This window comes from Pipistrellus hanaki (genome assembly GCF_964339955.1).
Source record: "Pipistrellus hanaki genome assembly, chromosome: 4".
In the NCBI taxonomy this organism is placed as follows: domain Eukaryota; kingdom Metazoa; phylum Chordata; class Mammalia; order Chiroptera; family Vespertilionidae; genus Pipistrellus; species Pipistrellus hanaki.
The window spans coordinates 93732092-93743328 of NC_140506.1; the positions used below are offsets into that span (position 1 = coordinate 93732092).

The window sequence follows — 11237 nt, forward strand, 5'->3', positions numbered from 1 at the left end:
CATGGCGGCGGGCAGGTCTGGAGTGAGGGTGACCGTGTGAGCGGGAGAGGGCGTGAGAGGGAGAGTATGTGTGGGTGTGGGAGCACACCTATTTAAAAAAAAAAAAAAATTATTGATTTCAGAGAGAGGAAGGAAGAGGGAGAGAGAGATAGAAATGTCAATGATGAGAGAGAATCATTGATCGGCTGCCTCCTGTATGCTCCCCATTTGGGATCTAGCCCACAACCGAGCAAGTGCCCTGACTGGGAATCGAACTAGGTCCACCTGCTTCATACATCTATGTTCACCCACTGAGCCGTGCGGGCCGGGCAGAGGGCCTCTGTTTGTCGGAGCGGGAGCTCAGGGGGTGACTGGGGCAATCCCGGCAGAGGAACTGCCACTGCGGTGTGCTGCTTGTCCGGGCACTTCTCTCCGCTTCGAGGGAGGGGGTGCCATTTTGAGAGAGCCTCAGGGTCCTCCGTGGGAGGAGGCTGTGGGGATGACTTTGCCTCAATGCCCCTAGGCCACTGACAGATGCTCACAGCCCCGTTGCTGAGACCTGAAGGCCCTGGGCACACAGACCAGTCATATCGGCTCAGCCTGAACTGTGCACCTGGGAGGGCCGGCTGGCTGGCCCACTGGCAGTGTGCCGGGCCTGCCCCCCTATGTTGGTGCACAGGCCATCTGGCCTGCCCAGCCTCCGTCAGGGTAGAGCAGCAGGCTGGCCCCGATGGTGAATGGGCCAACTCTCTATCCACGGAGCCAAACTGGCTAGGGCATGGTGTAAATGCATATTATATACTTGTGATCTCACTGGTATGATTGCTTAAAAAGAGCCAATGAATCAAAATACATGAATCAAAATAAAGAAAGATACATAGTACAGCCGAAACCGGTTTGGCTCAGTGGGTAGAGCGTCGGCCTGAGGACTGAAAGGTCCCAGGTTCGATTCCGGTCAGGGGCATGTACCTTGGTTGCCGGCACATCCCCAGTAGGGGGTGTGCAAGAGGCAGCTGGTTGATGATTCTCTCTCATCGATGTTTCTAACTCTCTATCCCTCTCTCTTCCTCTCTGTAAAAATCAATAAAAATATATTAAAAAAAAAAAGAAAAAAGAAAAATACATGGTACATAATATAGCTCTCAGATGTGGCTAAAGTGTGAAGGACGGAAGAAGTCTGGGTTATTTGGTGTACACGTGCTGGGTTCCCTGTGGCTCCAGGGAGAAGGGGAGCAACGCCAGAGTCAGTGCCGGGATTGTAGCTGCTATGACTGTGAACCTACGTGGTGCCTACAAATGTGCGGGGTGGGGTGGGGGGGTGGGGGTGGGGAGAGATGGTGGTGGTGGTGGTGGTGGTGGTGGTGTGGACTGAAAACCTCAGCGGCCCGGGCTCCGAGGGCCATATGCCTCACCAGGCCCCCTTCTCCCTTCTCCCCAGTGAAACCCAGGGCCCCCGGAAACCTCACGGTTCACGCCTCGGACTCCCACACGTGGCAGCTGACCTGGAGCAACCCGTACCCTGCCAACCTCAGCCTGCACGCCAAGCTCTCCTTCCTGGTCAACATTTCAAATGAAGACGACCCCACGGAGGTGAGTGGGCACGTGGGGGTTCTGCACCCTCTGCTGGCACTCGGGGAGCGGAGACCCCGCCCCAGGGTGGGAGACAGGAGCCGGGCTGACGGGCAGCCTGGGACCCGGAGTCCCGGCTCCTGTCCCTCCTCCCCTCGCCTGGAGCCAGGTGTGCGGAGAAGGGGCGTGACTTCATCCCTGTAAGGGAGGCTCTGGGCGCAGCTGTGTGTCCCAGGGGCCGGAGGGACACTGAGGTTTCGGGGATCCTCTCAAATGACCGAGTCCCACCGTGACACCCTCACTCAGCATCGTCTCTCTCCCCACCCTGACTGGTCAAGGCGGGCGTCTCGGCGGACCTGACCGGCTTAGTAACCCAGCCCCAGCTGTGTGGTGATGTCTTCCTTTCCTCCCCCAGTTCCTAGTCCACAATGTGACCTACCAGGAGCCCACCGTCCGCTTCCCGGCCAGCGCCCTGACGCCCGGGGCCCCCTACAGCGCGCGGGTGCGGGCCTGGGCCCCGAGCTACAACAGCCTGTGGAGCGAGTGGAGCCCCCCTGTCAAGTGGCTTCACGGTGAGTATCCGGGTGAGTGCTGAGCGGTTAGTCCTCCCCACTTCACTCTGGGCCCAGACTCTGCCCTGGCCAAGCACCCGGGTCTCACCTCCACGCAGGTAACAGAGGAGCGGCTGGCATGGCCACTGGCCCAGGCAGGCAGGCGGGGCTGCGTGACAGGTGCCCACGGGGCCCGAGCTTTCCCGTGTGGAAACGTGCTTCTGTGTGTGTGACAGTCCAGCATGCACCGTGCTGGCCTGTGGGTGGTCTTCCTCCCGTGCTCATCTCTCTCTGGGGCAGAGATGGTTAACCTGTGTGTCCTGGGCCCTTTGGCAGTGAGGGAGGCCTGAGGACCCATTCAGAACAATGTTTCTACAGGCATAAATAAAGTACTAGGATTAATTTTATATAATTAAAAATTATCTTAAATATGTTTGTGATCTGGGGATATCTGCTTCTCCGTTAACACGGTAGAAACAGGAGCGAGGGCAGTTCTCATAGACACTGTCCCCAGTGAGCGGATGAGATAAGTGACGCTCTGTGATCTGGCGGCGGCATGTGGTAGGAGGGCAGTGTGATGTCTGTGGGCAGCTGGGTGACTGCTGAGGCTCCCTCCATGCCGAACGGGCGGAAATGCGAGGTGTCAGAGTGAGTGAAAGAGAGATGCCATTTCTTCCCCATCCAAGTCCCAGGCCTCTGAATTGTGTCTGCAACCTCGGTGGAGGTCTGTGGACCCCAAGTGAAGGATCTCTAAGGGCCCTGCCATTGTCTGCATCCAGCCAGAAGGGGAAGGAGAGCAGGGAGACCTCCTGCTTCTTAAAAGCCTGGCTGGTTGAACATTGTTCCATGCACCGGGAGGTCACTGGTTCAATTCCTGGCCTGCGAGCAAGCCCTGTTGTAGGCTCAATCCCCAGAGGGGGCCCTGCAGGAGGTGGCCAATTGATCAATGTCTCTCTCTCATCAGTGTTTCTGTCTCTTTTTTCTCTCCATCTCCTTCTAAAATGAATTAAAACGTATACTTAAAAAAAAACACAAAGCCTTAGCCTGAAGTGACACATCATTCCTTCTCAAGTTCTATTGGTGAAACTGGCCACAGGGCCACACGTAGCTGCAAGGGATTCTGGGGAATGTAGCCCTCACTGTAGCTGCATTCCCCAGAGCAACTCTTTGCAACTTTACCGTGGCTTTTGCAGTAGAAATGTTGAATATCTCACATAAAATTGAGTCTTACACATGGACCTTCCCGGGTTCACATGGCAGCTCAGGGGACAAAGCAGACAGAAATCCTTGCCTCCTGGAACCGGCCCTCGGGGGAGGGGGAGACAGAAAATAAACATCCAGAAAAGAGGAAATCAGATCCACCCAGACCCAGGGGCAGTGGGTCTGGAGGCAGTAAAGCAGGGAAAGGGGGCGGAGTGATGGCAGAGAGGGCGGGGGGAGTTTGGGAGCTGGCCAGGGGGCAGTGAGGGTGGAGAGGAGCAGTGTGTGAAGGGGATAGCAGCATGGGGTTCGGGCGCTGTTCTGAGTGCGGTGGGTGGTAAGTCGTGTGACCCTCACAGCTCCCCGTGAGATGAGCACTGTTGTTAACCCCATTGTTCCAGTGAAGAACCCGAGGCACCGAGAGGGTGAGGGACGTGTCCTGGGTCACCAGTGAGGGTACGACAGAGCCAGGCTTTGAACTCAGGTCGTCCAGGGCCAGAGTCACTGCCCTTGACCTCGGTGCTTCAGGAAAGAGCAGCATTTCAAGATCCTGAGCTGGCACTGAGCGTGGAGGAGCAGGGGCAGCAAGGGGGCCGCTGTGGCAAGGGCTCGGTGCGAGGGGAGGGCAGCATGGGCTGGGGCGGGAGGGCTCGGGGTGGCTGATCATGTGAGATCTGGGAGCCACTGTCCTGAGTCTGGGCTCCGGCCAGGGAATGGAGACCAGGCTGTACCCAGCGCAATGCGGGCTCACGGCTTCCCTCTTCCTTCCAGACTACGAGGGGCCCTGGGAGCAGCGCCTCCCCCTGGCCGTGGGCATCTCCTGCATCGTCATCATGGCCATCTGCCTGTCCTGTTACTTCAGCATCCTCAAGTGAGTCCTGGGCCGGCCCGGGGTAGGGAGCGGGCCGGAGTCCCTCCTCTCACCTGCCGGCTTGCAGTCCTCGTTCAATCATAAGTGTTTATGGAGCAGCTGCTGTGGGCGAGGCTCTGAGGCAGCGGCTGAAACCAACCTACGGCCTCTGTGCGCCTGTGGGAGCCCCATGTCAGGCCTGCAGAGAGCCCGGTATTTCCCCCGCAGCCCCAGCGCGGAAGGAGATGAGCTGGGGCAGGCCCAGATGTCCCGGGCGCTGTGTCAGGGGTTGGGTTGGGGGAGGAGAGGAGATCAGAGCTGAGGCCTGCCTGGGGAAGGAGCTGGCCAGGGAGGGGCTGGGAGGGGCCTTCCCTTGGGAGAGGGAGGTGGATCTGCCCGGGGTGTGGTCCACACAGTTGGGGGCAGGTGACCACAGACCGAGGAATTCTAGCCGATCGCCCTGACAGTGGGAGACCTGGGCTCGGGTCTGGCCCTGGCGCTGGCAGCTGTGTGACTGGCTCCTCCTCTGTGGGCTGAGAGAGCGGGAACGTGTTCCGTCTGTCCTAAGAGTCTGAGAGAGTCTTGGATCACAGTGGGGTGGGGGCAGAAGGAGCCTGGTTTTCAGGAAACATGGTGTCTCAGAGCCTCAGTGCTCCCATCTCTGAAATGGGACTAGTGAGTCCTCCCTCGCCATGTGAGGATTAGTGACGGCCGAGGAGTGACTGGGCGCACAGTGAGTGGCAGGGGCTGCAGGCTCTCCTCTCCGTGTCTTGTCACTGACACCTCCCAGCCACCATGGGCTGGCCTTTCCCCTCCTCTGAGCCTCGGTTTCCCCATCGCCTGTCCTGCCAGCCCCTCTCGCTCTCCCGCACTCCAGCCTCTTGCTGTTCTGTGAACGCTCCAAGCAGGTTCCCTCCAAACCTTTCACTCGCCGTGCCCCTGCCTGGAAGCCCTTTCCCCGGCATCGCCCTGGCTCCCTCCTCTTCCACTCTCAGTCCCACTCAGAGGCCACCTCCTCAGGGGGCCCTCCTGGACCACCCCCCACTCCTCTCTACTCCTTTATCTTCTCCATTTCCACTCATGGCGCTGGATGCCGTCATTCATGTCCTGTGGTTACTTCTGTCTGTCTCCTCCTCTAGGAGGTCAGCTACATGAGGGGGGGGCTTTTTAAAAAATATATATGTATTTTATTGATTTTTTACAGAGAGGAAGGGAGAGGGATAGAGAGTTAGAAACATCGATGGGAGAGAAACATCGACCAGCCGCCTCTTGCACACCCCCTACTGGGGATGTGCCCGCAACCAATGTACATGCCTCTGACTGGAATCGAACCTGGGACCCTTCAGTCCGCAGGCTGATGCTCTATCCACTGAGCCAAACCGGTCTTGGCTTTTGTCTGTCTTGTTCACTGTTGTGTCTCTGAGGCCGAGCACAGGGAGGGTACACAGTAGGTGCTCACTACGGCATGCTGACTGAGTGGAGTCAGCGGAGGCTGACCCAGGGCATCTGAGGACCTTCCCTCAGAGCTGACACGCCATGGCTCCAGGCCGACCGGGGAAGGAAGGAACCTGTTTCTCCCAGGGTCTCCTCGGCCTCTCAGGCCTCCCCTGGCCTGGCTCCCAGCGGCTCTGTGGGGGACCGCTGATGGGAGCACCCGAATTCTTTGCAGCCCGAGTGCCTCCTGCTTCCCTGGGCTTGTTCCCACTGAGGACAGAGGTGGCGAGTCGGGAGCAGAATGCTGGGGCACCAACCGGCTCCTCTGCCGCCAGCTGTCCCTTCAGCCCCGGGAGCCTCAGTCTGCTCATCTGTGAATGGGGTTGGCAGGAGGCCCTGTCCCAGGAGACATCCAAAACCAACCCAGATGGTCCTGGCCCCTGGGAGGAACTGGCGATGTGGTCATTCCTATGGGAGGAGAGACCAATGCGCTTCCCTTTTCTTTTCCAGGATCAAGAGAGAGTGGTGGGACCGGATCCCCAGCCCGGCCCGCAGCCCCCTCGTGGCGGTGGTCATCCGGGAGGCCCAGGTAGGCGTGGCCGGTCTGGTGCTGTGGAGCTCCTGGCAGGAACCAGCATTCCGGCGTCTGGGTGTTAGAAGCTCATGGGCTTTGGAGGTGCACCTGAGCGTCAGGAAGGCCCCAGCGCAGGCGGCTTCTGCAGCCCAGTGTGGTCATCGGGGGCCCTGAGGCTGCCCCTGCCCCCTCCCTCGGGTTTCAGAGCCACTTTCAGCCGTGGGCGGGGCCCCTCCCTTGGGAGGAGATGGCCCCTGCGGTCACAGGCATGCCATCCCCTGGGGAGGTACCTGCACCCGGGCAGGAGGCCAGGAGGCCAGGGAGAGGGCACTCGGCTCCTGTGTGTTCCTCTTTAAAAAAATATATATATATTTTATTGATTTTTTTACAGAGAGGAATGGAGAGAGCTAGAGAGCTAGATGGATGAGAGAGAAACATCGACCAGCTGCCTCTTGCACACCCCCCACTGGGGATGTGCCCGCAACCAATGTACATGCCCTTGACCGGAATCGAACCCGGGACCTTTCAGTCCGCAGACCGACGCTCTATCCACTGAGCCAAACCGGTTTCGGCCTGTGTGTTCCTCTTAGGAGCGGGAAATGCCACAAAGCACCAGCCAATCCCCTCCTTTCTCACTGGCCTGGGATGTATCCCATGCTCGTTCCTATCCTTCACCTGCCAGGAGCGGGGATACCGAGGGGCCGGCCGGAGCCAGCCTGAGCGTGGCCGCGTGTGGTCTGCCTGAGCTCATGGGCTCTCTGTGAAGGGGGCGGGAGCCGGCCCTCAGGTCTCCGGCGACCCTCGGGCAGGCTGAGGAGTCCATGCTGATGGTGAGCCCGGGCCCTGCCGCTCACCTGCAGAGCGGCCTGGGTTTGAGCGAGCGGCTAACCTCCCTGAGCCCGGTGTTCTGTGGGTTGTGTGGTGTTTATGGAACGGTTGGAATTCACCCAGACGGTGCCTGTGAAGTGTGTGTCACCAGGCCCTGCACAGAGCCAGCCTCGTCCACGTGTCAGTCAGCTTTGCTGTGCAGCAAACGATCCTAAACTTGGTTGAAACAAGCCCCATCTGTAGCTCCTGCTTCTGCAGTTGCTCAGCGGTGGGGTCGGGGGGGCGGGGGGGTCTGGACAGGGCAGGGAGCTCCCTGGCCGGGCTCCTCCCCGCGGCTTCGCGCCCAGCTCCGCGGTGGTCTGGCTCTCGCCGGGCCCTGGAGTGACTGAGCCGTGTCCTCCTCCCGCGGGCTGGCCCGCTGGCACAGTGCCACTTGTGCCACTTTCTGTGCCCAAAGCAAGTCACAGGCCGGGCCAGACCCACGGGGTGGAGGAGCTGCAGACGACAGCGGCCACTTTGCCTTCAGCCTCAGCAGCTTAGCTTCAGGGCGGCCTCACTCTGTCCCAGGGGCTGAGGCTCCGGGAGCCGCAGTGGCTGGTCTGACCTCCGGCAGATGACGGCAGGGCCCACAGCCCTCCTGCGGCTCACTGCGGCCTCTCCGCTCTGCTCACTGGCGTCTCTGTGTTCCAGGTGCCCATGTGGGGGAAGAGCCCTGGGGGCCAGGAGCCGGCCAAGTGCCCGTACGTATATGAGCTTGGGTGCCCGTACGTATATGAGCTTGGGTCACAGCCCGTGTGGATCTGGAAGGGGGTGGAATTGGCGCAGTGGGCCCGTCTTGAGAGCGGGGTCCCTCGCCCCTCCGTGCCTGCCTTTTCCTTGGTGTTCAGCACTGTTCCTTTGCAGAGTGGGAGGGGGAGGAGTGGGCTGGGGAGGTGGCTGCTGGCTGGGCCCCCGAATTTCCCTGGGGGGGTCGGGCAGGTGCGGGGGGGCCCCCTTGGGGGTGCACTCTGGCCTGAGCAAGGCTGTGGAGTCAAGTACCCGGGCAGCGGTGCCCGCTGTAAAGTGCTGACATCACTGCATGCTGGTTGGCAAACACCACTGTCCTAAACCCTGAAGATGCCACCAGCACCTTAGCCTCCTTAGCGCCTCCCCCAGGCCTCTGGGCCTCCCCCTGTGCAGTAGCCGAAGGTTAGACCCGGCACTGAGGGGCCTTCAGGACGCGGGAGCCCTGCCCCTGGCAGCTGTCCTCAGTGGGCGTTCCCTGTGCTGCATGTTTTAAATCCCATCCTCCCTGACAAAGACGGATTCATTCAATAGTCTGAGCTGGTAGTGGGTCCGGGTTATGTGCTGAGCTCCAGACATCCCCAAGGCAGACAGGGCCCTCCTTCCGGGGGTTCCCTGGGCAGGAGCGGGCAGACTGAGAGGCAGTGGCTGTAAAGCCAGGAGGCCCATCTGCAATAGGTAGGCATCAGTCCAGGGCGGCTTCAGGCTGGGTTTTGAGGGATGAGTAGGAGTTTTTCAAGTGGAGACGCTGACCTGACCAAACTGCTTCTGCAGGTACTGGGAGACGTGTCTGACGAAGCTCCTGCCCTGCTTGCTGGAGCCCGGCGTGGAGAGGGGTGACGGTTCCTCCCAGGCGGCCGGGAGCGGGCCTGCCCAGGGCCCCGGACCAGCCTGGTGCCCCGCGGAGGGCAGCAGCGCGGTGCTCTGGCCGGAGAGCATCAGCGTGGTGACCTGCGTGGAGCTGCTGGAGGCCCCGCTGCAGAGTGAGGAGGAGGAGCAGGAGGAGGAAGAAGGAGGGAGCCTCTGCCCCTCGCCCGAGAGCAGCGGGGCCGGCTTCCAGGAGGGCAGGGCGGGCATCGCGGCCCGAATGACGGAGCATCTGCTCCTGGACCTCCTCGGGGGCGCGGAGGGGGGCTCCTGCCCGCCAGGCTGGGGGCAGTCCTGCCTCCTCTCGCCCTCGGCAGGGGCCAGTGCTCAGGTGCCTGGGGCTGAGTTGCCAGGTGAGGCGTCTCAGGAGGCCCCCCTTCAGGGCAGGGAGCAGCCTTCCGACCCAGAGCGCCCCCCGACCCCTCGGACACAGAGCCCCGCCCGCCTGGCTGTCACCATCATCGCTGACAACCCCGCGTACCGCAGCTTCGGCAGCTTGCTGTGCCCGCCCTCGGACCCGCAGCTGGCCGAGGACCAGGGAGACAGGGACCCCAGTGTCCTCCCTGCCCCCCTGCCCTCCGGGCCGCCCGCTGCGCTCCAGCCTGAGCCGGAGACCTGGGAGCAGGGCCTCCGGCAGAGCGTCCTCTGGCTCCCGGCGGCCGGCCCCTCGGCCCCCGGGGGCTACCGGCAGTTCGCATCGGCGGTGCGGCAGGGCGGCGCCCGGGGCGGCCAGGCGGGCGGCCCCCCCGGAGACGCTGGGTACAAGGCCTTCTCCAGCCTGCTGGCCAGCGGGGCCGCGTGCCCAGGGACCCCTGGGGCTGAGGCCAGCAGCGGGGAGGGGGGCTACAGGCCCTTCCAGGACCTCACTGCTGGCAGCCCTGGGGTCCCTGCCCCTGTCCCCCTATTCACCTTTGGGCTGGACACGGGGCCACCGCCCGGCCCTCAGAACTCGCTCCCCCTCACTGGCTCCCCGGAGCGCCCCGGTCTGGAGCCAGGGGCACGGGGAAAGGACAGCCAGAAGCGCCCGCTCACCCCGGAGCAGGCCGCAGCCCCCCTCGGGGACGACCTGGGCAGCGGCATCGTCTACTCGGCCCTCACCTGCCACCTGTGCGGCCGCCTGAAGCAGTGCCGTGGCCGGGAGGAGCCAGGCCAGGCCCACGGCGAGGCCCCCCACGGCGAGGCCCCCCGCTGCTGTGGCTGCCGCTGTGGAGACAGCCCCGAGCCCCTGGGGAGCCCCCTGCCAGGCGGGGTTCTCCCTCCAGCCTCCCTGGCGCCCCTGGGTGTCTCGGAGAAGGGTAAGGCCCCCCTGTCCTTCCAGCCTGGCCCCAGCAATGCCCAGAGCTCAAGCCAGACCCCCCAGATGGTGGCCATGCTCTCGACGGGCCCACAGACATGAGTGCGTCCTAGGTGTGCGCCCTCGTTGCTGTGTGCGCCTCAGCCCTGTCTGCGAACCCCGCTCCCACCCACTCCATCCCCCACGCTGAGTACATCCAGGCTGGCATGGCCCAGAGACTCGGAGATGCCGTGTGAAGTGAGGGTGTCTGACCCCGGCTACGGAGGCCGGACCTGTTCTCACACTGAGGAGCTCAGCGCGTGCCGCGGGCGGGAAGGCGGGAGCGGGGCCCACAGAGCCTCCTGCAGGGACCGGGGGCTCCGGGCACCTTGGCTTGTGAGCGAGCTGTCAGCCACCTGATCGGTCCACCCTTCGCCAGCGCACTGCCCCTGCCACGCCGCCCACGGCCTGTTTGTCCGCCCGCTCACTCGGTTGCCCACGTCTTGCCCTGCTCCGGGCCTCGCTGCTGCCACGTCACTGGACTGGACGCTGAGCCTAGACACTAACCAAGCAACCGGGAGCGCATCGGAGGCTTTGGGGCTGATGGGAAGCCCGGGCCTGGAGCGTGGTGATGAGCCCAGAGGTGCCATCATTCAACGGCCCCGTTAGGCCGGCTCATGAAAAACGGCCGTTACCACGCAGTGACGGTTTGTGGGGTCCCGGGAATAAACACACCCAGCTGCCTTGGGGCCAGTCGGTGCCCTGCAGACACCGTGGCTGCAGCCACAGACCAGAGGGAGAGCTCCGCCCTGAGAGCCGGCTGAGCTGGGCGTCCAGACACCGACACCAGGCACGTTTCACCTGCCCACCGGCCCGGACCTCCCGCGGAGTGTGTGTGTGTGTGTGTGTGTGTGTGTGTGTGTGTGTGAGAGAGATTGTTTAAACATAATATTTGTATTTGGTGAGGAGGCTGGGACGGGCGGGGGTGGAGTTTTATATAAGTAAAGGTTCTTTCTCTCTTTTTTTACTTATGAAACGCGCATGCTGCCACTGTGAGTACTTTATCTTTATTAACTCATTGACTCCACACAGGGACTCAAGTTCCCAGGAAGCCCCTGGGGAGCCGGCAGGGAGGCAGGGAAGGGGGAGGCAGTAGAGGAGGGAGTGTTATACACAGCGCCAGCCGGGCCGCTGCTGCCTGGTCCTGCCGGGAGCTTTGGAAAGCCATGCACCCTGTAAGCCTAGAGGTGTCCCTGCAAAGTGGGGTGGGGGCTGGGGTGTTGGTCCGCCCACTCCCCTCTGCCACCGGTGGAGGCCACTGCAGGGGCA

The 11237-nt window shown here is 62.2% G+C and overlaps 1 protein-coding gene across 3 annotated transcripts in view; it reads left to right on the forward strand.

The window, feature by feature from the left end:
* LOC311620812 (interleukin-4 receptor subunit alpha-like) overlaps nt 1-10945 on the forward strand; it is a 31720-nt gene extending 20775 nt beyond the window's left edge. For all 3 annotated transcript variants that reach the window (XM_084880488.1, XM_084880489.1, XM_084880490.1), the window contains exons 5-10: nt 1418-1569; nt 1964-2120; nt 4071-4170; nt 6094-6172; nt 7676-7725; nt 8543-10945. In XM_084880488.1, coding sequence (XP_084736614.1) covers nt 1418-1569; nt 1964-2120; nt 4071-4170; nt 6094-6172; nt 7676-7725; nt 8543-10031 — 2027 coding nt within the window. In that variant the 3' untranslated portion in view covers nt 10032-10945. The remainder of the gene's footprint in view (nt 1-1417; nt 1570-1963; nt 2121-4070; nt 4171-6093; nt 6173-7675; nt 7726-8542) is intronic.
* Nucleotides 10946-11237: the final 292 nt, after the last annotated feature.